The 27,151-nt window shown below is 43.1% G+C and overlaps 1 protein-coding gene across 2 annotated transcripts in view; it reads right to left on the bottom strand.

Annotated features, from left to right (window-relative positions):
- IARS (isoleucyl-tRNA synthetase) overlaps positions 1 to 27,151 on the bottom strand; it is a 600,554-nt gene that overhangs the window by 412,211 nt on the left and 161,192 nt on the right. For both annotated transcript variants that reach the window (XM_029600767.1, XM_029600766.1), the window contains exon 14: positions 1,894 to 2,020. In XM_029600767.1, the coding sequence (XP_029456627.1) occupies positions 1,894 to 2,020 (127 nt within the window). The remainder of the gene's footprint in view (positions 1 to 1,893; positions 2,021 to 27,151) is intronic.

The following is a 27,151-nucleotide window of genomic DNA, read 5'->3' as shown; positions in this document are numbered from 1 at the left end:
AAAAAAAAATACTCAAAATAGGAGCTTCCATGAGAAAATGAAATTAGCCTTTTTTTCTTTCTTTTTTTGCCCTGGATGTTTCCTACTGCTTTTTTTGGCCTCCAGCTCAACTGCTGCTCCTTGTGACCTTGGATAAGTCACTTTCCCCTCCACTGCCTCAGCTACAAACTTAGGCCTAGATTCATCATTTTGCTATTAATATAGCAAAAATAGAGCCTGCAATAAAGGGGCGTGGTTACACTAATTTTCCTGGTATTGCATCGCATAGGTATTCTACCGCAACGTGTGTGATATTTATTGGCCTGCAGCCAAGAGAGAGAGAGGGAGAGAGACTGTAGAAACTTACAAAAAAATTAACTATTTATACCACTGTAGGAGGGGGCAATAGTTACCATCAGTGAAGATTTAATGTGATTTGGAGTGATGGAAGGTGAAAGAAGAGTAGATTTGTTCCATGTTCTCATGTGCATCAAGTTAGGTAGAGAGAATATTGTACAAATCTACTTTTGTTTCCCCTTTCATCACTTAGAATCACATTAAATCTTCACTGATGGTAACTGTGCTGTTCATACGTATGACTGCATGTAAAGCTGTCCTCCAAAACCCAACTCACCCTACAAACCTCACCCCAAGTTCAAAATGCCCCCTCTTACAGTGGTATAAAAAATTCAGATATGTGAGCTTCCACATAAGCTCTCTCTCTCCTCCCTTCCATCTCCATTCTCCCTTCCCGAACCGCAATAAAAATGTTTTCAGCCGGTAACACACGGCTAACGCAGGCACAATGCACAGGAAAAAGGTGTAGTTATTTTCCTATGTTAAAACCTGCGCTGCTGTGCATTACTCTATCACATGCCAAGCTAACTGGCCCTCATTTCCATTTGCTCCACCCAAACTTCTCCCAAACTCCTCCCACTTGAATACAAATGAAAAATTTGCTTACACAATATGCGATGCGGTATTTATCGTATGCATTATCACCAGTGTTAGGGCCCTAACGCCTGTGATAACGCCCTAATGCAATTTGATAAATGACCCTCAGATTGTAAACCCTCTGGGGATAGGGAAATAACTATAGTACCTGAATATAAACTAATTTGATGTACCCAGAAGCAGAATATAAATCAAAGTAAGTAAATAAAATGGGATCCTGGTACTATGAGCCTTAATGCACAACTACTTGGGGATTTTCTCCACTATTTTATATCTCCACACAAACCACCTAGTCTGGTCACTGCAGCAATGGTCAAGGCCAGGGACCATTCCAGGGCTCCTTCCAGGACCCTACAATCATGGGCCCTGGATAAACTACTAGATGTCACCCTTGAGATAAGCACAACTTTCTCCTACCTTCTCCCCCAAAGTGAGGGTTAATGCTGCCTTTGCAGCATTTTCAGTCCCAGCTGCCCCAGAAAGCAGAAGGCCCAACACAGAGATGAAACCAGAAACCTTCTGCATGGCGGTGCCCAGCACTGTCACAGTCACCAGGCTGGCCCTACACTAGTTTTCTATTCTTATGTTAACCTTCATCAAATAAATCCAAACTCTGGTGTAAAAGTGTCATATTTTTCTTGGGACCTCCATTCTAAGTCCTGGTTTAAGAATCTGTTGCGTGATCTGGAAGCTATGAACAAAACTCTCACTATTAATATATAAAAAGCAAGCTCCCATTCTATCAAGACAAAGTAAACAGACCTTGCTTGCATAAACATCAACATTTCCTTAAATATGCTTAAGATTTTTTTGAGTTCCACACTTGAAAATATAGATATATCTATGAAGCTTACTTTAAAAATATTACCCAAACTAGTTTCCTAAAAAATATATTCCAAAAAAGAATAGATGATTCTTTCATATTGTCTCAAGCTTTTCACTTTACATTGCTTTACATACCTCTTCAAAGTCATCACTGACCCACAAAGGGATTGGAGTTCCCCAGTATCTGTTTCTAGAAATGGCCCAATCACGTGCATCCCTCAACCAGTTTCCAAATCGCTTTTCCCTCACAAAATCTGGAACCCTGTTTCAAACAAAGAACGTTCAGTATTATATAATACATGCAACTTTTTATGTTTTAGACAAATGATTGAAACATTTTTTTCTATTGCTACACAGCAGACACAACTATCTGTTCTTGAGGGTATATAGGGAGGGTACCTGCTATGAAAATTTTAAACAGCTGTTGGGAGAAGTTTCTTTTATATCACCATAAAAAATGCATTTACTATAGAGAGCCAAAGGATGTGATTTTTAACTCATAACAATTGGAAAGATGAATGGATTTTTAACAAGTTGCATATGGCTATCACCTAAAAATGTTTGTACAGTGGTAAAAAATGAGGGAAAACAAATTAAAATTATTTCTTTAAACTGAGATAAATGTAAGTTCTTTCAGCATCATGGTATGTGCAAGAAATATTATTTAGTTTATTGACAAGACTGTGGTAAAAGTATGCCAGACTATATGACAGTAAATCAATATCCTATACTGACACTAGACTAAGATGCATCGGCAGTTTCAGAGATAAGGAAATAGTAAAAATGTTGCGCCAACACTTTGAAATGCTCATCTTTAACCATTTGGTCACTCAGGCATTGCACAGACAAGAATCACTGTTTTGCTAGTTGGCTGCATATATAAGCACAGACTACATAGACCACCACATCACCGCTTCCTATATGCTCAGATGGAATCACCTGACTAGATGTGCAATGGATACAGTAGACAGAATTCAGTAAAGCTGCATAATATTTGTCCTTTCTGCTATTCTTAATGCCACTGAGAAATGCCTGTTTTATTGTTTTAATCCTCTTCTCTCATTAAGAACCTGCTCCAAATGTGGAGATAAGTCATACCTTATTAGATCCTGTCTTAACACTAAGCTCATGAGAAACCTGTGTATTTTCCAAAAATAAAACTTAGATAAAAGTATTTACATGCTCTGAACAAAATTAAGATTTTTTTGTGAAGATCGTTTTGATAGTTATAAATTTAATACAAATGAACAATTACTGAGCATTTATGGAACGTGCTGTTACTGCCTACAAGCCACTGTTTTGAAAATAGTCTTGTGAAAGAGGTTTCTTATGATAAAGAAGATGCATTCATTACAGTTAGCATTAGAGAACTATGACATGAAGCTGATCATTCCTGTCTCCTCAAACTGCACTAAATGAAGTTTCTTAAGGATTAAGAGGATATCGAAGCTGATCATTCCTGTCTCCTCAAACTGCACTAAATGAAGTTTCTTAAGGATTAAGAGGATATCTATATCTATATATATATCCTCTTAATCCTTAAGAAATTTCATTTAGTGCAGTTTGAGGAGACAGGAATGATCAGCTTCATGTCATAGTTCTCTAATGCTAACTGTAATGAATATATATATATATACCCAACTGTCTTCCCTTTCTATTACCAACTACACTGTTGTGTCCATTGGCATCTTGTAGGGAGACAGACACCCTACAAGATGCCAATGGACACAACAGTGTAGTTGGTAATAGAAAGGGAAGACAACTTGAACCCAAACAACAGGTCCTAGGAAGGGAGAGTTGGGTTCTACACCTCGAACAGGTTCCAAAAGACAGACTGGCCAAACCTACTGTTGCATTGGCCATTGCTATCCAGTCAATAGTGAGATGTAAACATGTAGCGAGAACTCCACGTCACAGCCTTGCAGTTCCACGAGAACTACTCGCAAGTGGGCCACCGACACTGCCAAGGCTGACAGACTGAGCCTTGAGATGACAGCCAAGATGCAGTTCCATCTGGGCATAACAGAAGGAGATGAAATCTGCTAGCCAAAGGATATACAAAGTTGGGTGGACTGTCTATGGGCTTCTGTCCACTGCAAATAGAAGGCTAATGCTTGCTTGCAGTCCAAACTGTGCAGGGCTCATTCACCTTAGTGCGAATTGGCCTTGGGAAGAATGCTGGCAGGACGATAGACTGGTTAAGATGGAAGTCCGTCACCATCTTAGGCAGGAACTTAGGGTGCATAAACAAGATCCCCCTGTCATATAAAACTTAGTGTAAGGTGGACAAATCATTAAGGCTTGGAGCTCACTGACCCTGTACGCTGAGGTGAGCACCACCAAAAATGTGACCTTCCAGGTCAGGTACTTCACGTCACAAGTGCACAGCAGCTCAAAAGGAACTTTCATAAACTGAGCTAACATCTCGTTAAGGTCCCAAGACACAGCGGGAGGCCTTAGGGGAGGCTTCAAGTGAAGCAGGCCCCGCATGAAATGTACAACTATTGGTTGTACAGAGATGGGTATACCATCTACACCATGGTGGTATGCAACAACTGCACTGAGATTAATTTTAACAGAGTTGGTTTTTAAGCTAGCTTCAGAAAGGTGTAGAAGGTAATCAAGCAGTGTGGGGCAGGACAACAGATCTAGGGCCTTCTGCTCACGCCACAAAGAAAACATCATTCACTTCAGTCTACAGGACTTTCTAGTGGAAGGCTTTCTAGAAGCCACCAGGACCAAAGACACCTCTCTTCTGAGAGATCGAGAGGTTGCAGAATTCACCTCTCCAAATCCAGGATATGAATGATAGGGCCTGGAGGTTGGGATGCTGCAACCTGCCTCAATCTTGCGTGATGAGATCTAGGGAAGTCCCCACACTGATCGGTCTCTGGATGGACAACTCCCGTAGGAGTGGAAACCATACCTGTCTCAGGCAATAAGGGGCTATGAGGATCACAGACCTCTTGTTCTCGCAAAGCTTCAAGAGGATATGCGTACAGAAAACCCTTGCCCCAAAGACGGGCAAGGGCATCAGAGGTTGGTTTGCTATCGGGTTCAGAACTGAAGCACCTTCCTGTTGTAAGGGTACACAAACATATCTACATCCGGGCTGCCCCAGAGGCGGAATATCCACTTTGCTACAACTTGGTCCAGGAACCATTTGTGGGGTCTGAAGGCATGACTCAGTCTGTCACTACCACGTTCTCCATCCCAGCGAAGTACATGGCCCTGAGAACCATCCCATGGGATAGGGCCCATGGCCAAATCTGGACCACGTCCTGACATAGGAGGTATGATCCCGTACCTCCCTGCTTATTGACATACCATATAGTTACCTGGTTGTCTGTTTGGATCAGAACAACTTTGTTGGAAGTCTATTTCTGAAAGCCCATAATGCATACTGGATTACCCAAAGCTCCAGAAAGTTGATTTGACAGCAGCTTTCCTGAACAGACCAGAGATCCTGGGTGCTGAGCCCATCTACATGAGCTCCCCAGCTCAGAGTGCACGCATCCATGGTTAGAACAATTTGGGCAGGAGGACTTTGAAGAGAGATCCCCCATTCCAGATTTGAAAGTACCCGTCACTCCCAGACAACGAGTCTGGGAGTGACAGGGTGACTCGGATGTAGTCCTGGAGGTTTCTGTGTGGCCTGGCACCACTGTGACCTCAGGATCCATTGCACTCTGCACACGTGCAATCATGCCAAGGGAGTGACATGGACTGTTACGGCCAAATGAACCAACAGTCTCAACATGTGCCAAGGTGACAACCTGCTGGCTCTGCTGAATCTCCGCCATGATGGTAATCAAAATGACAGCCCTTTGATGAGACAGGAAGGCCTTGACCTGAGCCATGTCTAGCAGGGCTCTTATTAAATCCAACTGAGGTGACTGGTCAAGATGTGACTTCAGGCAGTTGATGACAAACCCTAGCAACTCCAACACCCGGATGGTCAAACGCATGGGCCTGATAGCCCCTGCCTGAGTTGTGCTCTTGACCAGCCAATCATCCAGATAAGGGAAAAATGCACCCCCAGCCTGTAGAGGTGTGCCACTACCACGGCCAGGTATTCTGTGAAGACTCATGGGGGCTAATGCTAGTCCAAATGACAACACACAGTACTGGAAGTGCTGCTTTCCCACCTCAAATCAGAGATACTTCCTGTGACTGGGGAAGATCTCCATGTGAGTTTATGCATGCTTTAGATCAAGGGAACATAGCCAAACCCCTTTTTGTAAAAAAGAGGTTCAAGGTACCCAAGGAAATCATCTTGAACTTTTCTTTTTTCAGAAATTAGTTCAAAGCCCTTAGGTCTTGAATGGAACAGAGTCCTCTAGTTCTCTTTGGAATCAGGAAGTACCTAGAGTAGAATCCCCGTCCTCTGTGTCTTGGTGAAACAAGCTCGACCACTTTGGCCTTTAAGAGGGAGAAGAGCTCCGCTAGTATTACCTCCTGATGCGCTACGGGCATCAGAAGGTAATGGGCTTGAAGGGCAATTTGGTGGGATACCCAGTAGATTCAATTGGTACCCTTGATGGACAACGGCGAGAACCCACTGGTAGAAAGTTATACTGGCCACTGGTTGACGAAGAACTGCAGCCTGTCCCGGACCAGAGGGTCAAATGTCCTGGGAACAGATGTCTGGCCTATACTCCCTACGATCCAGTCAAAACCTGACGTGCCAGCTGGGGCTTGGGAACTCTCTGCTGCCTGGGATGGTCGCAGGAGCCCTGATGGTGTTTATGGGAGTGAAGGGATGGAGGAAAGCACTTCCTCTGGCAAAAGAAAGGCTTCCTCTATCCCATTCTTGCCAGCCTCCTAGAAGAGGAGGATGGATTCACAGTGCTAGTAGAGAGCTGTTGGAGAGTTTCATGGTGGACAAGGATCTGAGCCACCATGTCCCTCATCCTCTCTCTGAAGAGATTCTCTACAGTGCATGGCACAACAGTGAACCGCTCCAATACCTCCAGTTGTAGATCCAAGGCCTGCAGCCATCCACCACCATGATCTACTTAGGAAGCTCCACAAACTAGAGGATCTCAAGCATTTTATACCTAGCTTTCTCCTCCTTCAGCAACTGAAGTGAGATGGCTTCCGCCATCACACTCATAAACCCTACAAAGGTTAAATCTTCAGGTGGAGGCTTCCTTCACTCCTCTAGACAAGAAGAGTCTGAAAAGAGACCCTTACTGCCCTTGGAGGAGCACTCAGATATCATCCCCCCAGGGTTCATAGGGACCCTCATCCTCACTGTAAGTAACAGGGTATGGGGCCCTAGGCACTCTGCCTTCGTCCAGAGATACAGACACTGGCAAAGCTGGTTGGGGGCTACAGGCCTTGGCATCTCTGCCATTCTAAGTGGAGCTTCCTCCTCCTCAGAACCAGCAACCAACCACCATATCAGTAGGGGGAGGCATCTGTGCCCCACTAGCTGGGTCATTAAATGCACAGATGAGCGCACTGAACTTCTCCAGCAGAGGATCCAGGACAGACTCCAGTGCTGTTGGTGCCACAGGACCGATGCCCTGCAGCACCCTTCCCCCACCAGCTGGACTCACTGGACTTGCTTCTCCAGTTCCTGCTCGAACACTGCCGATGCCAACACCAACTGGTAGAAACGAGGGGTAGCCAGATCTTCTGACCTGCGAAGCAGATCAGTGACTGGCATCAGGACCGGGGGAGACTGTTGCGGATCCCCAGCATCAACAGGACTGGTGCTACTTGCCACAGGGTCGCTTCAGAGGCATCGTGGCATGAGCCAGTGCATCCCCGTGCCCGGCACCGTGCATCAACAGGGACTGGTGCCGTAGCGTCTTTGGCTTCCCCTTGATGCTCGGCCCGGTCCTTCCCTGGTGCCAAGGCTGATGACAAGGAACCCAATGTCCTTAGCCTGGAGAAGATCAACAGTGGTCGTCTCTGGTCCCCCTATCTACTGATGGTCTTACCGATGTTGATCGTGCAGTATCCATCAGTGTGGCTCAGAGGTCCATCAATGCTTATGCCACCGTGGCCAATAGCTCAGTCTTCTTCAGCCCAAACAGCTGCTCCATCTTGTCGAGCCATAGATGTTGCCACTTCAGGGTCATTTGTGCATGTAAGCGGCAACCCCAGACGTCAAGCGATGCCCCCAGGCAGAGGCCATATATCTCATGGGGGGTCCATAATAGACATGATCTTCGAGCACTGGGGGCATAGACGAAAACCAGGCGTGGCCATGACGTGACAAAATAAAAGCCATAAAAACAAAATCAATAGTGGCTGGCGCCAATGGCCAGTGGGCACCGAAGCACTGCCGCCACGGGGGAATCGACCATGCAAGGTAACTTACCAGAAACATCAAAAACCCTGACTAGGATCTCTATAAGGAGACACCAAGAGGGACCCTGCATCAACTACCGCAAAGAAAATCCGGTGGAAAGCGATATATATTAAAATAAAGTTTTCCAAAAAGACACAGTGAGCTCACTCACACCAAGGAAAGAAGAGACTGGAGAGGGACCCCACATAGATGCATGGTATAGGGCATGCTGGACATGCTTAGTGTGCCAAGTCAAAGTTGAGGAAACTGACAAGTTTTCAATGTCAGGGCTCCATCTGATGATGTCACCCATGTATGAGGACTACCATCCTTGCTTGTCCTCAGGAAATGCTCCCGCCCCATTTCAATTTTTTTGTGACCCATGAATGGAATAAGACAGATCAAGAAAAGATGAGGATTAAATTATTTATTTATTTTTTAATTTTGGCAGCATATAGACTATTTGGATTTCTTTAACAAAAGAAAAAATACATCTAGTGGATCGTTTTCAAGCATGCCTTTAGTGAACTTGAGCAATACACCCCTTAGATACACATACATGCACATTTATTTATTTAAACAATTTTTTTTTTTTTTTTTTTTTTTACTGGGAGGTAGTCAAAACAGTTTACAAGGTAAACATACATGTTAAAAATAAAATAAAAAACTAAATACAGACAAAGGTATGTAAAAAGAAAATAAATTAAAAGGTTTGAGTTAAATTAAAAATCATAAGAACAGGTAACAATTAAAATTGAAGGAGAAAAGAGTTAGATTCCAACTGGATAGTCAAAAACAGACATGTAGTAAGAATAATGCAGGTCATCTCCAGCCTAATGAGCTAGTCAGGAAAGGTGGTGGGTGCTAAGTCATTATTTCTTACTGGGGAATGCTTTTTCGAAAAGATACGTTTTCAAGCTTTTTGAATTCTCTCTTACCGGAGGAGTTTCTAAGATTGCCTGGGATCAAATTCCAGAGTAGGGATCCAGCTACCGAAAAAGCTCTCTTTCTGGTTATGTCTAAACATGCCGTCTTGATGGTGGGTACTTCTAGAAGGTTTTTAATTGGCGGAACGGAGGCTTCTAACCGGTTTATAAATACGTAGCTGTGAGCTAAGCCATGAGGTGGTGTTGTCATTCAATAGATTATATAAATCAACGTAAGTATTTTGTATTTTATTCTAGCGTCTACTAGTAGCCAGTGTAGGGAGTAGAAATGGGGAGATATGCTCTTTGCGAGAGGTTCCTGTGAGAACACGTGCTGCAGCATTCTGGATCATATGTTCCTACCAGTTTTCCTCTACCTATATACATACATATCTATAGAAATAGAGATACAGATATATACCCTATACAGTTACAAATCTAAGGGCATTCACTATAATAAAGTGCTCCCTAATACTTACCAATAAAATGAAAAACACTAATGCATTGGTTCTCAACCTTTTTTCTATCAGGACACACCTGAGAGATGATGCTCAATGTGTGACACACTGAACACATGACCATCATGGGACTAAATATAAACATAAGCATATGTTCTGCATCCACAGGAGTCTCCCACTTCCTAACAATCGGTGCAGAACAGAACTAAGACATTTCCCTGTACAACTCACCATACAAAAAAGATATTCTGATTCTGGTGCCATCTTAATAATAGCATCACAAACTCCCTCTACTATCAGGAGTATTGTAAAATAATACAAACTCCACTCTGTACATGTCTATCAAACCTGCCATACACCTCAGCAGCACTACCTCCAAGAAATGAAACAGCAATAGCCCTACCCAAGACGACAGATCACCTAAACCTAAAAAAAAACACATCAACTCCGTCCTAAAAGAAGGCTTCTATAAGCTCAACGTCTTAAAAAAGCTCAAACCCCTAATCCTTACTCACGACCTCAAAACAGTCATCCAAGCCACCCTAGTTTCCAAACTGGATTACTGCAACTCACTGTACCTAGGCCTCTCCTACTCCTTTATCAAACCCCTTCAAATGTTACAGAACACCACCGCCAGAATAATCATGAACGCACGCAAATCAGACCACATAACCCCCCTCCTAAAAGACCTCCACTGTCTCCCCATCCCATCACGCTTCCTATTCAAGACCCTCACCATCATACACAAATCCATCCACAAAAGCAACTCTTCCTGGCTCAGCGAACCCTTCACACTCCTTCCGCCCAAACAGAACAAACCGTAAAGGTACACTACACATCCCACCCCTCAAAAAAGCCCGCCTCACATCAACAAGGGACCGTGCCCTATCAATTGCTGGCCCCACTCACTGGAATGCTCTACCAACAAACCTCCTGCCCATACAAATTCAGGAAAATGCTGAAAACTTGGCTTTTCCACCAGGCATATCCTGACTAGTACCCTTTACCACTGCCACCTTCTCCTCCTCACCTTGCAATTAACCCTCAGTACATATTAACCTTGCAATTAACCTTCAGTACATATTAACATATTTACATATTAACATATGTTAATATGTTAATATGTAAATATCTTTAACCCTTTAGTTTCAACTTTTCAGGCTCACATATAGAGCCTCCTTCTAGCTGCAAATTGTTACTCTTGTTGCTCCCCTTTCCCCCCTCCCTGTTTTTTGTATTTTCCACCTTTTGTTCAGATGTAAACCGATATGATGTGCCCTCTAATGTCAGTATAAAAAAAGCTGTTAAATAAATAAATAAATAAAATATTGAAAAAATACAACAAATAAGGCTGAAACAAACCTCTAGTAAAGTACCTCATCTCAGTCACATACACACAGAATACAGACATGACTTTAGAATTATAATCTATTATCACTGATACTGCTTTATAGATTGGTTTGTATTGGAGAACCACATAGATATTTACAAGATAAAGTGGTTTTAAGAATATAAATTAGTTTTGTACATATTTGCATTTATAGATAGTGTAAAAAAATTTTAACATGAAAAATAAAAAAAAATTCTCATTATACATCATTAGTGTTTTTCACTTTATTGGTATATATCTCTCTCTCTATATCTACACATACAGACACACGCACGCACCCGTGTACCATGCCACTGAAGTAAGGTACTGTTCAACTAAAGTCGCTGGCTGGGCCATATCTTTATTAGCATTTCTATACCGCTCTATACGAAGCTCAGAGTGGTTTACATTTTAAGACATACATAATTACAAAAAAATTAAAAATGCTTCATGAAAATTAAAATCTATAAAAAGTATTTAGGTATTCAAAAATGAGTTTGAGTCATCATTTTGCATTGCTATTAAAAAAAAAAAGTGTACAGCAGGATTCAAGGGAGCTGACAAAATCAAAAGTGTAAGTGGTGCCAGGAAAAGAATCCTAAAGGAAAGCATCCACACTTCTAAAAGAAATGAAAAACAGAGAAGAGAAGCAGCAATGGCTGCCACAAATGGCGATATCAGATAGGAGACTCCAACCAACCCATAATGCTACAGGACCTGCTCTGCTCAGCATGCCATGCCTGTCAGTGAAACAAAATGTGATCAGTGGGAGTATAATCAAATTATGGCAAGCCAGAATAGTAATATTTTCTGGAGGGAGTTTAAGAAGAAAAGAAAAAAAAAAAAAACCACTGGGCCCTATTAATAAATACCTAAGCGCCAGATGTCTTTCTCTTTTAATTGAAAAGACTCTTAGAAAGAGGCATTTTAATTACTTCATGTCTTAAGTCCATTGTGGGGACCAACAGCAAAGCAAAGAATCTTCCAGCATCTGTGAAAAGGTATCATAACCATAATTCCTAGAGAATTTTGGACCAAATACCAAAGAAGAAAGGAGGATTTGTTCAGAAAAAAATTTCTATTTCTGTCTATAAATTCTTTTCTCTTTTTTTGACCCAGTAATTTCCTCCTACTTTAGACTTCCAGTTCAATCAAAAGCAAGGCTGCAAATTGGTGCCATAAACCTTCATTTTACAACAACCTAGGATTTCCCCTCTTATTTTATATTCCTCTCCTAACTTACTTTAATCCAGTCATTGCAGTTGACAGTGCTCGGTTGGAGCCATGACCAGGGTTCCTTTTGAAACCCTGCAATCATGGGCCTTAAATCTAGCAACCCCAGCCAACCTGGACAGTGGAAGACAAGAGCTGGGAATTTAACCCAGGTCTCTCCATATGGCAGTGCACAACATGGTCGCCGAGTCTCAGGGCCAACACTATTGCCCTATTTTCTGACTGTGTCTATTAATTTCATTTTCAACAGACTAATACCATCCAGCACACTAAAGCCTACTTTCTATTATAAAAAAAAGTTTGACACTGGTTGATTATTCTTCACTTATTTCCACTAGTGAAGTCATTAGAGATTGTTTAGAGCTGTTTTATAAGTTAGGACATAATTATGAGAACCTTGCCATTTAAGTTTTACACAAATTACAACACTGGAAATGTCAGCATGTGCAGATTCAAGTATTTTCTTTAAAGATTAGGTCTCATTTTTAACCCCATACTGAGCAGACCTCAAGTAAACCTTCAAAATCATGAGAACATGAACAAGCTGTCCCACATTCAACAATCATGAAAAATGCATGTCAACCCCCTTAGTTTCCACTAGGGGTGTGCATTCGTTTTCACCGTATTGGCAATCTGCAACGTATATTGCACTATTCGTAGTATTTGTGGGGAAGCGAAACGTATGGCGATTCCCCACGAATACACGAATCTTCGCCGAATTATATGGCCACCTAAATAAAAATTTAAACAAACCCCCCACCCTCCTGAACCCCCCCCCCCAAGACTTACCAAAACTCCCTGGTGGTCCAGCGGGGGGTCTGGGAACCATCCCCTGCACTCACACCCTCGGTGCCGGTTTCATCATCTTGTGCTCCTACCATGTGACAGGGGCTGACCACTGGCACCGGTAGCCCCTGTGACATAGTATGGGCAAAGGCTATCGGCGCCATTTTGAGTACTGGCATCGGACAGCTGGCGTGCAGGAGGTCGCTCCCGGACCCCTACTGGACTTTTGGCAAGTCTTGTGAGGGTCATGAGGCCCCCCCAAGCTGGCAAAAAGTCCATGGGGGTCCAACGGGGGTCCCGGAGCGACCTCCTGCACTCCGGCCGTCCGATGCCAGTATTCAAGATGGTGCCGATAGCCATGTGACAGGGGCTGACCAATGGCACCGGTAGCCCCTGTGACAAAGGTTATCGGCGCCATGATGAAACCGGCACAGAGGGTGTGAGTACAGGGAATGGCTCCCAGACCCCCCACTGGACCACCAGGGAGTTTTGGTAAGTCATGGGGGGGTCAGGAGGGTAGGGGGTTGTGGTTAATTTGAATTTTAGCTGGGACATGAATAGAAATCGCCGTATTAACGCATCGGGGCACCATACAGCTGAATGCAATGTATCTGCTCCCCGACGAATCCGAATCACGAATGCAACGTATGGCATCCTTCTGCACATCCCTAGTTTCCACTGCTGTCATAAAATAACTACATAAAATTGCTAAGTTATCAGGTTATGTTTGCAGCATGCCTTACTTGATATTTACATAGTTCTGGTAACGGTGCATGTGCACAAACAGTATGTTAGCATGAGATGACAGGTGACAGTGACAGGTGACAGTGACTGATTTAGTATAACGTCCCTTAAAATATGTATAATATTCACTGTGGATAGCCTCAAAAATGCAGACCTGTTGGCAGCACTTCAAGACCAAAGTTGTCTACCCCTATACTAGGCCATCCAAGACTACTTTCAAAATAGTGTGACAAGAAAATAATTTTGTCCAAGGTTTAATAGTTTCAGAAAAGTTGAAGCAGCTAGTTTCATATCCAAGCTGCACATATTGTTTTGAACAAGGTACTGCACACACCGCAGCCTTGCTATAAATCTCTTGTGTTTTGTCTTTATTCTCCAAGTTCTCTTCTCCCTTATCAGGCTCCAAATCTTTTCCAAGTCAAAACATAGTTTATTATACCAGTAACGTTATCATGCTCAGTCATATGTACCACCTTTTGTTAACTTTCTTTCCTACAAAAGTGATTTACAGGTCCAAGCAGAGACAGAAGCATTAGAACTGCACTTTTTAGTTGTATTTTTGACAACTTTCTAACTACAAAAGCAACTGGGCACTTTGTTAGGACTGAGCCATAAAACTCACTTTCCACAGTGGCCAGTAATATATGCCTAGGGGCATTGCTAGATACTTGAAAGGTCTTGGGCATGAGCCTATAGGTCAGGGGTCGGGAACCTTTTTGGCTGAGAGAGCCATGAACGCCACATATTTTAAAATGTAATTCCGTGAGAGCCATACAAGACCTACCAAATTAATTTACTACAACCCCCTACTCTCCTGATGCCCCCCCAAAGACCTGCCAAATTAATTTACTACAACCCCCCACCCTCCTGCCCCCCCCCCCCCAAGACCTGCCAAAAGTCCCTGGTGGTCCAGTGGGGGTCCAGGAGCGGTCCGGGAGTGATCTCCTGGACTTGGGCTGTCGGCTGCCAGTAGTCAAAATGGCGCAGACGGCCCTTTGCCCTCACTATGTCACTGGGGTCGACCAATGGCAGCGGTAGCCCCTGTGACATAATGAAGGCAAAGGGCCGTCGACGCCATTTTGATTACTGGCAGCAGACGGCCCTTTGCCATTACTATGTCACAGGGGCTACCGCCGCCATTGGTCAGCCCCAGTGACATAGTGAGGGCAAAGGGCCGTCTGCGCCATTTTGACTACTGGCAGCCCACAGCCCAAGTCCAGGAGATAGCTCCCGGACCACTCCTGGACTCCCGTTGGACCTCCAGGGGCTTTTGGCAGGTCTTGGGGGGGGGGGGTCAGGAGGGTGGGGGGTTGTAGTAAATTAATTTTGGAGATCTTGGGGGGAGCGTCAGGAGGGTGGGGGGTTTTGTTAAGATTTTTACTTTTTTATTAAAGATTTGTCTGCGAGCCAGATGCAGCCATCAAGAGAGCCACAGGTTCCCTGCCCCTGCTATAACGTCACTAACTCACAGGACTCAAATAGCAGCAACCTTTCCTAAGAAAGTGCAGCAATACAAATATTACTACAGGCCCTAGAACACTAATCATATAAACCGATATATGATCTGTATCATTAATATCGGTATAAAAAAGAACTAAATAAATAAATAATATACCACCAGACTGGTATAGATCCCTACACAGACACTACATGCTAACAGAATCCCTCACCTAAGTCACACAACACAGAGCAACCCTTATGCAATACCTAATGAGACCACAAATTATAAACATGCAGACAAAACAAACAAAAACCTCAAGAAGATAGACTGCATGCACTGTAACATCAGAGAAAGAGAAACAAATGCATTTTCTCCTGAACTAAGCAAAATACAAAGATAAGAAATGCATATTTCCAAAGCTGACATTTCATTTGTTAAAAACCAAAAATAAAAATCTTTTCTATCTTGTCTGGGCATTTTATTTTTTAAATTGGGTTGGTTCTGGTCTCTGTCTTCTACATTCTTTTCTAGGATCTCCTTTCCATTTCTTCTATCTTCTTCCTTCCCTGCATCTGATTTTTCTCATCTTTTTTCTACATCTCTTCTCTGCCTCTATCCATTCTTAAATTTCACCCTCCTCCCCCCCCCCCCCCCCCCCCCCCCCCCCATTTAATCTTCTAGCCCTCAGGGCCCCCTCTTTTTACCTCTCACCTACCTACCAGCCTTCCATCCCCACCTCATTCCTCCCCAACCCTCCCATTACCCACTCTCTCACTCCTTCCCCATTCTCCTATTCCCGCTATATCTTTTACCCATTCCCTAGTTCTCCATTTCTATCTGCTGTAGTCATTCCCTTCCATTTCTACCTGTTGTAGTCTACCTTCCTCTCCCCCTTCAACTCCTTCCACAAAACTCTTCCCTCCCTGGCCTTCAGTTTTTTTTTTCACTTACCTCTTACCCAGCATCCCATTACTGATCTTTCATCATCTCCTCAGACCCATTTCCACTACAAACTTATCACTTTCCAGTCTCTCACCCCACCACAGCACCCCCGTTTCTTTTCATGGTTCTTACTCTCTCTCCTGTCCTACAGGTCATTCACACCACCTATGTACCCCCATCCTACCCTTCAGCTTCCTCCTCTTACCCTCATCGCATACGTCTCAACCCATCTAGCACACTCCAACTCATACCCACCCAACAGCTGAGTCCCCACTATCCACAATAACCCCTAATCTGTACACCACTCCAAGTCCCCATTCTCCCAGTCTGTCCCTGCTCTCCCAGATTCTCACCCAGACTGAGTCTACATTCTTCAATGGCTCTCCCCATTTCCTGAGTCCCATTCTTCCTCTGCTGTCCCACCAGTCCCCATTTTATCCCTTGCTCTTCCCCCAAGTTTCTGAGATCTATCCTTCCCCTACACTCCCACCCAGTCCCGTCCTTTTTTCTTCCATATTCCTACCCCAGTCCCGAATTCATTTGCTTGCCCCTAACCCCTATCCTATTCTTTGCCTGCTATCCCCAAATCCCCATCCTATTTTCCCTGCAAGCCCCTTCCATTCAGATTACCCCAGTCCCCATTCTTCTCCATTCCTCCCCCCAAGGCCCCATTATCCCAGATTCTCCCCAATCCACAAGCCTTCATTCTTCCCCAATTCCCAAGTCCCCATTCCTCCCAGGTCCTGAGTCCTATTCTTCCTTTGTTCACCCCCCCAATCCTCAAGTCCTGGTCTCCCAGTACCCATCCAGTCCCATTTTTCCTGTGCTGGTCTCACCCGAGTCCCTCAGTCCTTATACTCCCACCTAGTCCCTGGTCCTCCCCTTGCTCTTGTCCCTTCAAAACCAATTTCTCAGTCCCTGCTCTACCCACCTTCACTCAAACCTGCAGCCAGCACCTGTAACTAGGTACAGCTGTAATTCCTCCTATCTCAGGGCCTCTTTCTTCCTGCGGTCCCCGCAATGGAAAATGAAGTTGTTTGAACTGTGGGGGATCTTGTTTCTATGGAGCCCCACGAAATTCCAACATCAGCTGCTTAGACTGCACAGACCCCATGCAGCTGTTTGAACTGCATGGTGCTCTATAGACACAAGAACCTCTGCAGTTCAAACAGCTTCTATTTCCACTGCTGGGACCACAGGAAGGAAAAGGCCCAGAGGTAAGGGTAAATGTAGTTGCTAGTCAAGGAGTCAAGGTTGAGGATGTTGGAGAATGCTTTTGTGAACCATTTGGGGGGGGGGGGGGCTGCTTGTTTTTTTTTTTGTTTTGTTTTAATTGGCCACTGAGACTCAGGGCACAGGACCTATGTGCCCAGTGGCCCCTGAACAGCCCATGTTTAATTAGGTTCTTTTCATACAATCCAATAAAAAAAAGTACTAAATTCAGTCTATTTTCTTCAGCAATTGACTACCACAATTCTTCTACATGCTATATTATGGAAACATTTCTCAGACAGAATTAAATGGATGTCATCAGTATAAACGCTACCACTAGATACACTAAATATACCATCTAATTTTGTTTTATTTTAGGGATTTTATACTTCTGGTGAAGGCTGCGCAGATAACACTGGAACCTAAAGTCCTCCAGTACTGGTATAGTACTGCTAATAGCAGCAAAATTTTCTCCTTTCTTGCTGCAGTCACTATACACCTCAACCTTGTTCTAGTAACACAAAAGTAAAAGTGAAAGACCAGTTCAGATTCCATATGTGCCTCTACAGACTACCAAAACAGGTATCTATTAACAATTGTAGTGATAGGAGTTGTTTTGTTAGGAGTACAAGAATGGCAACTGTCAAACACAAAATGAACCTACAAATAAGATCTTGGATGCACTGAAGGTTGCCAGTCACTGTGATAAAGCAAAAGAGAAAGCTCCTAATACGCTCAGGTGCAGGAAAAATCCTGAAGGTCACACCTTTGTGAGGGCATTAAGAACACGGAACCAGTTCAAACAAGGGCCAGCAAATTAAATTTTTATTGTATTTTATTTGCTCATACCTTTTCATTGCTAGTTCAATTTGAGTTGCATTCAGATAGAGTAGGTATTTCCCTGTCCCAAAGGAAATACAATCTAAGAGGAGTAATTTTCAAAGGAGTTATATGCATAAATGTAACATACTATCGTAGCAATTTTCAACAGCAATGTGCACTTACGTGAGTAAATCCTATGGACAATTCGATGGCTTGTATTGTAGCAATTTCAAAAACCCACTTACTCGAGTAAAACCCCCCTATGCTTTGACAGCAGAGGCAGCAGAGTAAAACAAATGGGGAACGATGTTGGACTAGAAATGAATATATATATGCTCATCTCCCAGAACAATAAAAAGGACCAAAAAGGGGAGATGCAGTTATCTCAAATTCCCAAAGAGAGGGGAGGTGGGGAAGTCAAACATGCACAAGAAGTAGGGCTTTGTTACAGTCCCAAAATAATCAGGAAATCATGTCAAATTTCCTAGCCTGGTCAACAGGCTGACTTGGTTAAAAGCATAAAAAGAAGACACGACAACTTGCACACAATAAAGCTTATAGCTGGGAGATATCTTTAGCTAGAAAAATGTAGGTGAGGCAACAGATTATAAATCCTCTAGGGCAGGGAACCACCTAACAGGCCTTGAGAGCTTGGATTTGGAAAGGCAGGTAATTAAATTTAAAACCAAATCCAAACTAGATAAACTGGATAGAATAAATTGTCCTTTTCTGTTACCATCTGTTACAATTCACATATGGCTACAGGAAACTGAACTGAAATCACTAACTCATGTCATACTGCTAAAAGGTAAAATGCTTTATAGCCATGTGAAGACATGGATTTCCCATTAGGAAGAGCAGGCAGGTGCCTAGTGTCCTTAGGCTGAAGGGGTGCCCCCTTTGTCCTGCTAGCATTTTCAGGCCGATGCAATATCAGCGTGTGGAAAACATGCACTCATGATTGAGCCACATCTCCCCCCTACCCCTACATCCTGTTCCTAGGGCCACCTAACAGCTATATCCAACAATGGCCATATGGAAAATAGTTCCATAATCCTTGTTAACTAATTTACTACTTAATTCTTAACTTGGAAAAATCAATTTTATTAGTTAGGCATCAAACTGATCAGTATTTTGTCACTTACACTCACTTTCTCAAAATCTTACTTTCCCCATGCAACGTTACATCCATATCAAACTCAACCTCAAATTTCAGACTTCTTGAAAGAACCACATTGTTCAAATTTCATACTGCCATCTCAAGAATTTAGCAAGACTGAGATGCTTACTGGCTCAGCAGAATTCAATTTTTGTTTCATAAATTATAACATCAAGGTTGGATTATACCAGTTTCTGATGTGCAACCTTCCATGTATAAGCTAAATAAGTTCTTGTTTTGCAGACTTCCACAGAAATGTTACTCAAACATCTTAGCAGCATCTAAATATCATAAGCACTGCCAAAAGACCAAACATCTGTACCCTTGTCTATAAATTTTAAGAGGTCTATGTTCTGAAGCATTTAGCAAGATATCTCAAAAGTTATCTAGCTAAATGCCGACTTTTGAATATTTAGCTGGATAATGTAGGGGTGTTCTGGGGCATTTCTGGGAGAAGTTAGGTTAGCCAGATAAATTATCCAGCTTACTCTTGATGTACTGTAAAGCAGTCCTAAAGTTAGCTGGATAAACTTATCCAGTCATCTTTAAGATAGCCAGCTATATTCAATAGTGTGACTGCACCACTGAATATCCCTCCAAATTCAGCCAAACACATTTATCTGGTAACTTTGCAATCCAGCCAATGACTGAATATTGACCTCTAAATGGTTTAGCCTCAAAGTTTAGAACTAGACTGCTGCATTTACATGCCTGGATATATCTTACAGCTGTCATATCATTAATGCTTATTTATTTATTTGCTTTTATATACCGACATTCGATCGAGATATCACATCAGTTTACATAAAACTGAACACAAGACAAGAACTGCTTATTTTACATTGTAACATAGTAACTAGTATAATAAAAAATGATACACTTATATTATAATGTTATAACATTTCAACTTGGGAATACAAGTTTTAGCTTACGATCTAAATAGAGTCTTAGTGAGGTGGAGTCCTTGAGGGAGGGCTTTTAGGATGCAGCTAAGGGGGGGAGGGGGGGGGGGAAGGTAAGGATAGCTGCGGAGTGGGCTTAAAGGTGGGTTTCATCGAGTAGGTGACAGTGGGTAGGGTGTCGAGTTCGAGACAGGGAAGAGCCTGGGGGAGGGCTAAGTATCTAGCGGGAAGGCTTTTCTGAAAAGCCAGGTTTTGAGTTGTTTTTTTGAATACTTGAGTGGAAGGTTCATTTATGAGTAGGGGCGGGGGGAGTTCCAAAGTGTGGGGCCAGCCACTGATATGGTTCGTTTACGGGTTGAGGTGAGGTGCGCTGCCTTGGAGTTTGGAACGGTGAGGAGGCCAGAGTCTGAAGACCTGAGGTTTCTTTGTGTGGAGTATGGTAGTGTTTATTTTTTTGTGGATGAGTGTGAGGGTTTTGTATTGAATTCTTTGGCTGATGGGAAGCCAGTGAAGTTCTTTTAGTGTGGGTGTGATGTGGTTGCATTTTTTTATGTTTGTGATGGACCTGGCGGCAGCGTTTTGTAGTACCTGAAGAGGTCTGATAGTGGTTTCAGGGAGGCCAAGGAGTAATGTGTTACAGTAGTCGAGCTTTGAAAAGATTATTGTTTGTAGGACTGTTCGAAAGTCTTGAGCGCGGAGAAGGGTTTTGAGCTTTTTTAGTGTTTGTAGTTTGAAGAATCCATCTTTGATCATGTTGGAGATATGGTGCTTGAGGTAGTGTTCATTGTCATTAGTCACTCCCAGATTTTTTGTAGATGTGTAAGTAGCACCCCTATGTTTTTATGGGTGTTGATTTTGAGGGGGGCTGAGGGATGTTCATTGGAGATATGTAGGAATTCAGTCTTGTTTTGGTTGAGGCATGGTGCTTCTGGCTGAAAAGCAACCATTATTAGAGTTCTAAACCTTTCTATCATGCCCTTTGCCTTTGTGAACATCAGTATTCTGTGGTGAGAAATTCAAACACATTCATCTTGCTTTCATGTCTTGCTTGAACACTTGTTTTATGTGTTCTAAACAGTAGCACACCCCTTAAGTTTAATTTTATAAAGATGCTACATAAAAATAAATTACTCACTGTAGAAAAGCAAGATAGAAATGTCAAGCAAAATGTTTCAATGTGTGGGTAGAGAGGAACAGAACGAATGGAAGAGGGTAGGAGAGTAGATTGGACAGGGGCAGGGGGCACTGAGAAGAAAAGTCCTCCATTCTTTTGTTCATCTACCCTTTCAGTGGCTTTTCTCAGCTACCTGTGCACCTCCTGTCAAAGGCTGGAGAAAAGGAGTCTACCAAAAGCCATGCATGCATAGCATCTCTCTGCAGTTGGCAGAATCAGTTCCACCAGCCACCATGCATGTGCACTACTTCTGTTAGCAGCCAGAAGAATGGCCTCACCTTTCTTTCCCCTGGGTCTCCCTATCTTGTGGGAACACGAGAGAATGGTTCTCAGTGCAACAGAGTCCCACATACCTGAGACCTGTTAGTTCTGTGTTATACCTGCCTTTTTCACATCTGCATTAGCAGCTAGCAAACCTGAAACATTCAAGCTTCAGTTAAAGAACAGACTCCTTGGGTCAAGATATAAACGCTAGTAAGTAAACTAGCCCAGGGGAATGCTCTTTAAAATGTGCACACTTCTAACTTTATTAGGCTATGATATATCTTTTACAAGGACCAACAAAAGAGATACTACAATATATAAGCTTTCAAGACTCTACAGGTCCCATCTTTAGATGTCTCTCCTTGTAGCAAAATTGATGCAACTAGAATATATACTGTATATCTTTTCCACCCTCATTGATAAAACTAATTCTCTTTAAGGTGATTTACAAGTTATATTTCTGAGCATACAATTTAAAAAATTAGTTCCCCGTTATTTGAGCACCTTCCTGAATGGTATTAATAGATGTAATTTAAGAGATAACTCACTAATCTTCCCAGAGTAGTAATAGCAAAAATACAGCATAAATCATTCAACAGTAATAAAAATGAGGCTGTCATTGGTAAATGTTTGGGGGAATTCTAAGATTCTCAAAAGTCCTTCAGCAGATGTGATATCTCATTTATAAATACAGTGAAACCTGTGTATTGTTGAAAGCAAGGGTACTTTTTCTTTAAAATGATGCTCCTAGTTTACAGTTCTGATTCCAAGGTCTGTGATTCAACAGATGACTGTTTATGCTGTTCACGTAAAATATATACTTGAAACTAAAGATCCAATTATGAAAGTCATCTCACAAATTGTATTTGGAACTTTGTTTTAAATGACAGCACCATTTAATTCATAAAGAGTGCATTCTGAGCAATGAATCATTAACCAGAGTTGTTTTAGTTGTTTCTTTCTGTATTGCAGACACCGAAAAGTCCAGCTATTCAACATTTAAGAAACGAGACGTCATCCAAAGGGGAATTTATCAAGGAATTTACCAAAACATTTTATCATACGAGGATAGGATGCAGCGAAAAGTGACATAATTGAGCAAATTTATTCAGTTCCTTAGCAGACAGGCTGCTTAAAATGCAATTACTCTTTCAAACTATAATCTTGGATCAACTTAATGTTATTTACCCTAGAGTAACTCAGTTTGTGCTAGAAAGAAAACATGAAATAATTTTTAGAATATAAAACAAAATTTTCATGCTGTTCTAACTTTTGTTTTTAACTGGCTTCTATTTTTGTTTTGAATCAGAGCACATTTAACCTTCTACTGTGGGGATTGACAGGCGCACAAAATAACTACATTCAGCAGAACATTTAACATTGATATTGTATTTCTAGTTTTTAATAGTGAATGGTATTAACTCATGCATTACCAAATAATCAATTTGGAAGAAAAGTTTCAAACCTATCAACATCACATAATTGAACCACCTGATGCAAATATATCATTCTACAATTAATTTTCATTGTTCATTGTTTTATCAAATCAAGTTTTCACTAATTTTGCATACCCAATTCTTTCCATTCCTTGTTTGTTAGCAGTGACTACAAAGTGTGATAAAGTACCTTCTCAGTGGTATGTATCAAAATCATATACAATCCATCTGATTCTTATCCAATACGGTTTTCCTTTTCTCCCAGCCTAATATAATAGCACTACTTTTACATACCCTGGTGATTTTGCCCTCCTATCCAGGCTCTTGGTATGCTTAGTCTCATTTGTCAGATCTACTTCCAACAGTTCATTCCCACCCTGTACACCTTGCACACTCCTCAGCAGTTACTGCTTTCCTCTTTCAAATCACTCATACATCCGATATTAGCTATTCTGAACTACAGATGCAACTTGGGTTCCTTCCTCTGCTGCCCCCACCCCCCCAAAAAATAAAATAAACAAGAGAGTAACTGATGTGAAACAAAAAAATAAATAGAAAACCATTGTGGAGGAGAAAGAGCCTGAGTGACAGAAGAGGTAGCAAAAAGGCAAAAGCATGCAAGATATCTGCATAAAACCAGAACCAAATAAATTCTTGCAAGCAGAATTTATTTTTTTTTTTTTACTTCTGTGCAAATATTGTGTTACTTGTGAATTTCAAGTACAAGGCTTCTGATATGCTTTTTTCTTTTTACCATATCTATTACTGATAGTTTATTGATCCTGTATTTAACTACAAATTATACTTTAAACTTAATGCTAAACCAAGAAGAAAAGAAAGGTAGAAAAACTGTTTTACTTGCTCTACTCCAAGCAATTTTCTCAGTGGGTCTGGTGGTCAGACAAGAGCAACTTGGGCAGAGGATGTGTTTCACTGGTCATTAGAGAAGAGCAAGCCTTGTAAGATTTGAACCCAGTCAGTACTCTGCCACAGCTCAGGATAGCATTCTGACAAGTTAACAAACCAACAGGCCGATACAGTAAGGACGCGGTAGAAAGAGTGCGGTAGTGCCGGGCGCACCCTCGTTTGCAGCGTGCACAGTTCGGATCACATACCGCTCGATACAGTATTTAAATGGCATGCAAATGCAAGCCGCTTCCAAAGCGCGTCCAAGAAGTGTCCATGAAGCGCAATCCATTTTACTGAATAGAGCGCTATACAGCGCCTATACAGTATCCTGGGTGCGCTGGTACCTGTCATTTCAAATGTCATTTCAAATGACATTTGAAATGACAGGTACCAGGAAGTGGATGGTTCTCCTACGCTCGGGCATCGGGGATTGCCAGTCCTCTCTCCCCCCCCCTCCCGAAGCAAGGCGCAGGACGAAAATCGACTCGACATATTAAGAAAATAGAAATTGTAACTAAAGTAGACTTACTGCATGCTTCCAGCAGCCCCAGTCCTCTCTCCCCTCCTCCCGAGGCGCCCACCATGGTTCCCCTGCCTCCTCGGGGCAGCCGGCGGCGAAAGCGGCTTCCAGCAGAAGCAGCGAAGGCGCATGAGCGCACACCGTGACCTGAGTGCCCGGATGGACCTCCGAGGTCACAGCATGCGCTCATGCGCCTTCGCTGCTTGAGCACTCAAATTGGACGTGCGTTCATGCACCTTCACCGGCGTTTGGGCGCTCAAGGGTCAGGGGTGACGTCACAAGCTGCAAGATGGCGCTGGGGAGGCAGTGAGCGGTGGAACTGAGGGAGGCAAGCGAGCTGGAGCTGCCCTGCATGCAGGAAAGGTAGGGGAGCCGCCGCCGCTGCGCACCCCCCCCGGCCCTGGCTCCGCCATTCTGGCAATCTTCCAGTTGCCTGCCGGTGCACTTTTTTTGGCATGATGAGCTCGCACCGCCTGTACGTCCTATTTGGGCGCTCAAGCCAGCGAAGGTGCCTTGAGCGCCCAAATTGGAAGTACAGGCGTGCATTCATGCATCTTCGCCGGCGGGGGCTGCTGGAAGCCGCCTCGTGGAGAGCGGCCGATCCGCCCCGGGCTGCTGAAGCGGGAGAAGGAATGCTGAAAGAGAAAATGAAGGGACAACATGAGCCAAAGCGGAAGAAGGAATGCTGGAGGAGAGAGTGAAGGGTTGTGAGCCAAAGCGGAAGAAGGCATGCTGAAAGAGAAAGTGAAGGGACATTTGTGAGTCAATGTCCCTGTCAGCGCGGGCCCGTATGGGAGACCGGCACCCATGGACACGGCCAGGGCAGGTGAGCGGGGGCTGGGGGAAAGTTTGCCCGTGAAATTTCACGGGCAAACTTTACCGCCTACCCTCTAATGCAGGGGTAAGGGTAGGCAGTAATTTAGCGGGTTAAAGACGCGACTAAACTGCAGGTTAAAAAGGCAATAGTCGGGGCGCACGTTACTGTATGGGAGGGAATAGCTAATCGGAGCATTTACATATATACATGCCGCGGGCGGAAAGGGTTACCCGTTGATTTAAAGAAGCGGTAAGGATGGGTTAAAAGGGATAGTGAATTGTGGGTTGGACTTACGCAGCCAAATTGCGGGTACAAAGCGGGTTAGAAACGGGGTAATTGCGGCCGCGCTTTACTGTATCGGCCTGCAAGTGCAAATCAAGCCAGTTATCTATCCAAGCTACCTACTTCCCTCTGCTTGATCCCTGATTATTCCCCCAACTCAGATCTTAGCTCCCCTCCACCCCCCCCCCCAACCTACTGCTCAGTTCTTAACACCCTTCAGCAAATGCAATTACCACTCACTCCCTACCCCCTCCCCAATCTCACCCAGCTTAATCCACTGTTCCTCTATTTCTGGCTTAGCAGGAAAGCAGTTCTCTTTAAAGGTGTTAGCTAGCACATGAATTCCATTATTCCAGGATGAACAGCATGGTACTGTAAATCTCCAACTGGGGAAGACAGTAAAGTAGAGAGCTGAAGGGAGGAATTAACAAAAAGTAAAGCTGAGAGGTGGGGGAAGGTTCAGAAGTTTGAGAGAAAGAAAGGATGAGAAAAAAATAATCAAGATGAGGAGAATACCTCTACTTTTTTTTGTACCTAATTCCATGGTGTGCAGTGCATGAGTTGGGAGGAAGACAGGAATAGAATCTTGTCTGAAGGAGAAAAGAGACAAAACAGTGGGAGCACTGAGAGGAGAGGATCACCTTGCTGGTGGCTGAAAGTACTGGGGCGAAGTTAACTATATGGGAATATTATTTAGTGTGTTTGTGCTTTTCATAGTCAGTAAGGCAGTGAATAAACAGAAGTTAGACTGTATTTTTAAATAGTCAGTCAGTAAGGCAGCTAATAAGCAGTAGCTAGTGTATTTTTAATAGTCTGTAAGGCAGCTAGTAAGCAGAAGTTAGAGTGATTGCATAGTAAAAAGAAAAAAAGAAAAAAAGTAGCCAGAAACTAGAAATAAGCTAGGAGCAGTGTATACCTAAGTAAAAAGGTTGAAAAGTTCAGTTCAGTTACTCACCTTAGAAAGGTGTTAAGGTAGTGTGATTTGGTTTGATTAGGTACCAACATTTGTTATTCAAGAGAGCAGTAAGTCACTCTAGCTGACTAAATGAAGTTAGACAGTGCTGGGGAGGAGCCGGCTGTCGTGGTACATGTGGGCACCAATGGCATAGGAAAATCTGGGAGGGAGGTTCTGGAAGTCAAATTTAGGTTCTTAGGTAGAAAGTTTAAATCCAGAATCTCCAGGGTAGCATTCTCTGCACGCACAGGTCCCCAGAGGCAGGCAGAGCTCCAGAGTCTTAATGCGTGGATGAGACGATAGTGCAAGGAAGAGGGATTCAGTTTTGTAAGGAACTGGGGAACCTTTTGGGGAAGGGGGGAGTCTCTTCCGAAGGGATGGCTCCACCTTAACCAGGGTGGAACCAGACTACTGGCGCTAACCTTTAAAAAGGAGATAGAGCAGCTTTTAAACTAGAACAAAGGGGAAAGACGACAGTCGCTCAGCAGCGCATGGTTCGGAGAGAGGTATCTTCAAAGGATACTAATGATGCATTAGAATTAGGGCATCCTGACAGTGAGGTTCCAATAATAAGAAAAGTAGTCCAAGTGCCTGTAACTAAAAACTCACCTGAGCTAAAAAATCTAACTTATCCCTATCAATTAAAAAGCAGAATGAAAATACAAACAAAAAACAAACTTTGAAATGTTTGTATGCTAATGCCAGAAGTCTAAGTAAGAAGTAAGATGGGAGAATTAG

This window comes from Rhinatrema bivittatum, chromosome 4 (genome assembly GCF_901001135.1).
Source record: "Rhinatrema bivittatum chromosome 4, aRhiBiv1.1, whole genome shotgun sequence".
Taxonomy (NCBI): Eukaryota; Metazoa; Chordata; class Amphibia; order Gymnophiona; family Rhinatrematidae; genus Rhinatrema; species Rhinatrema bivittatum.
This window is presented reverse-complemented; position numbering and strand designations above follow the sequence as displayed.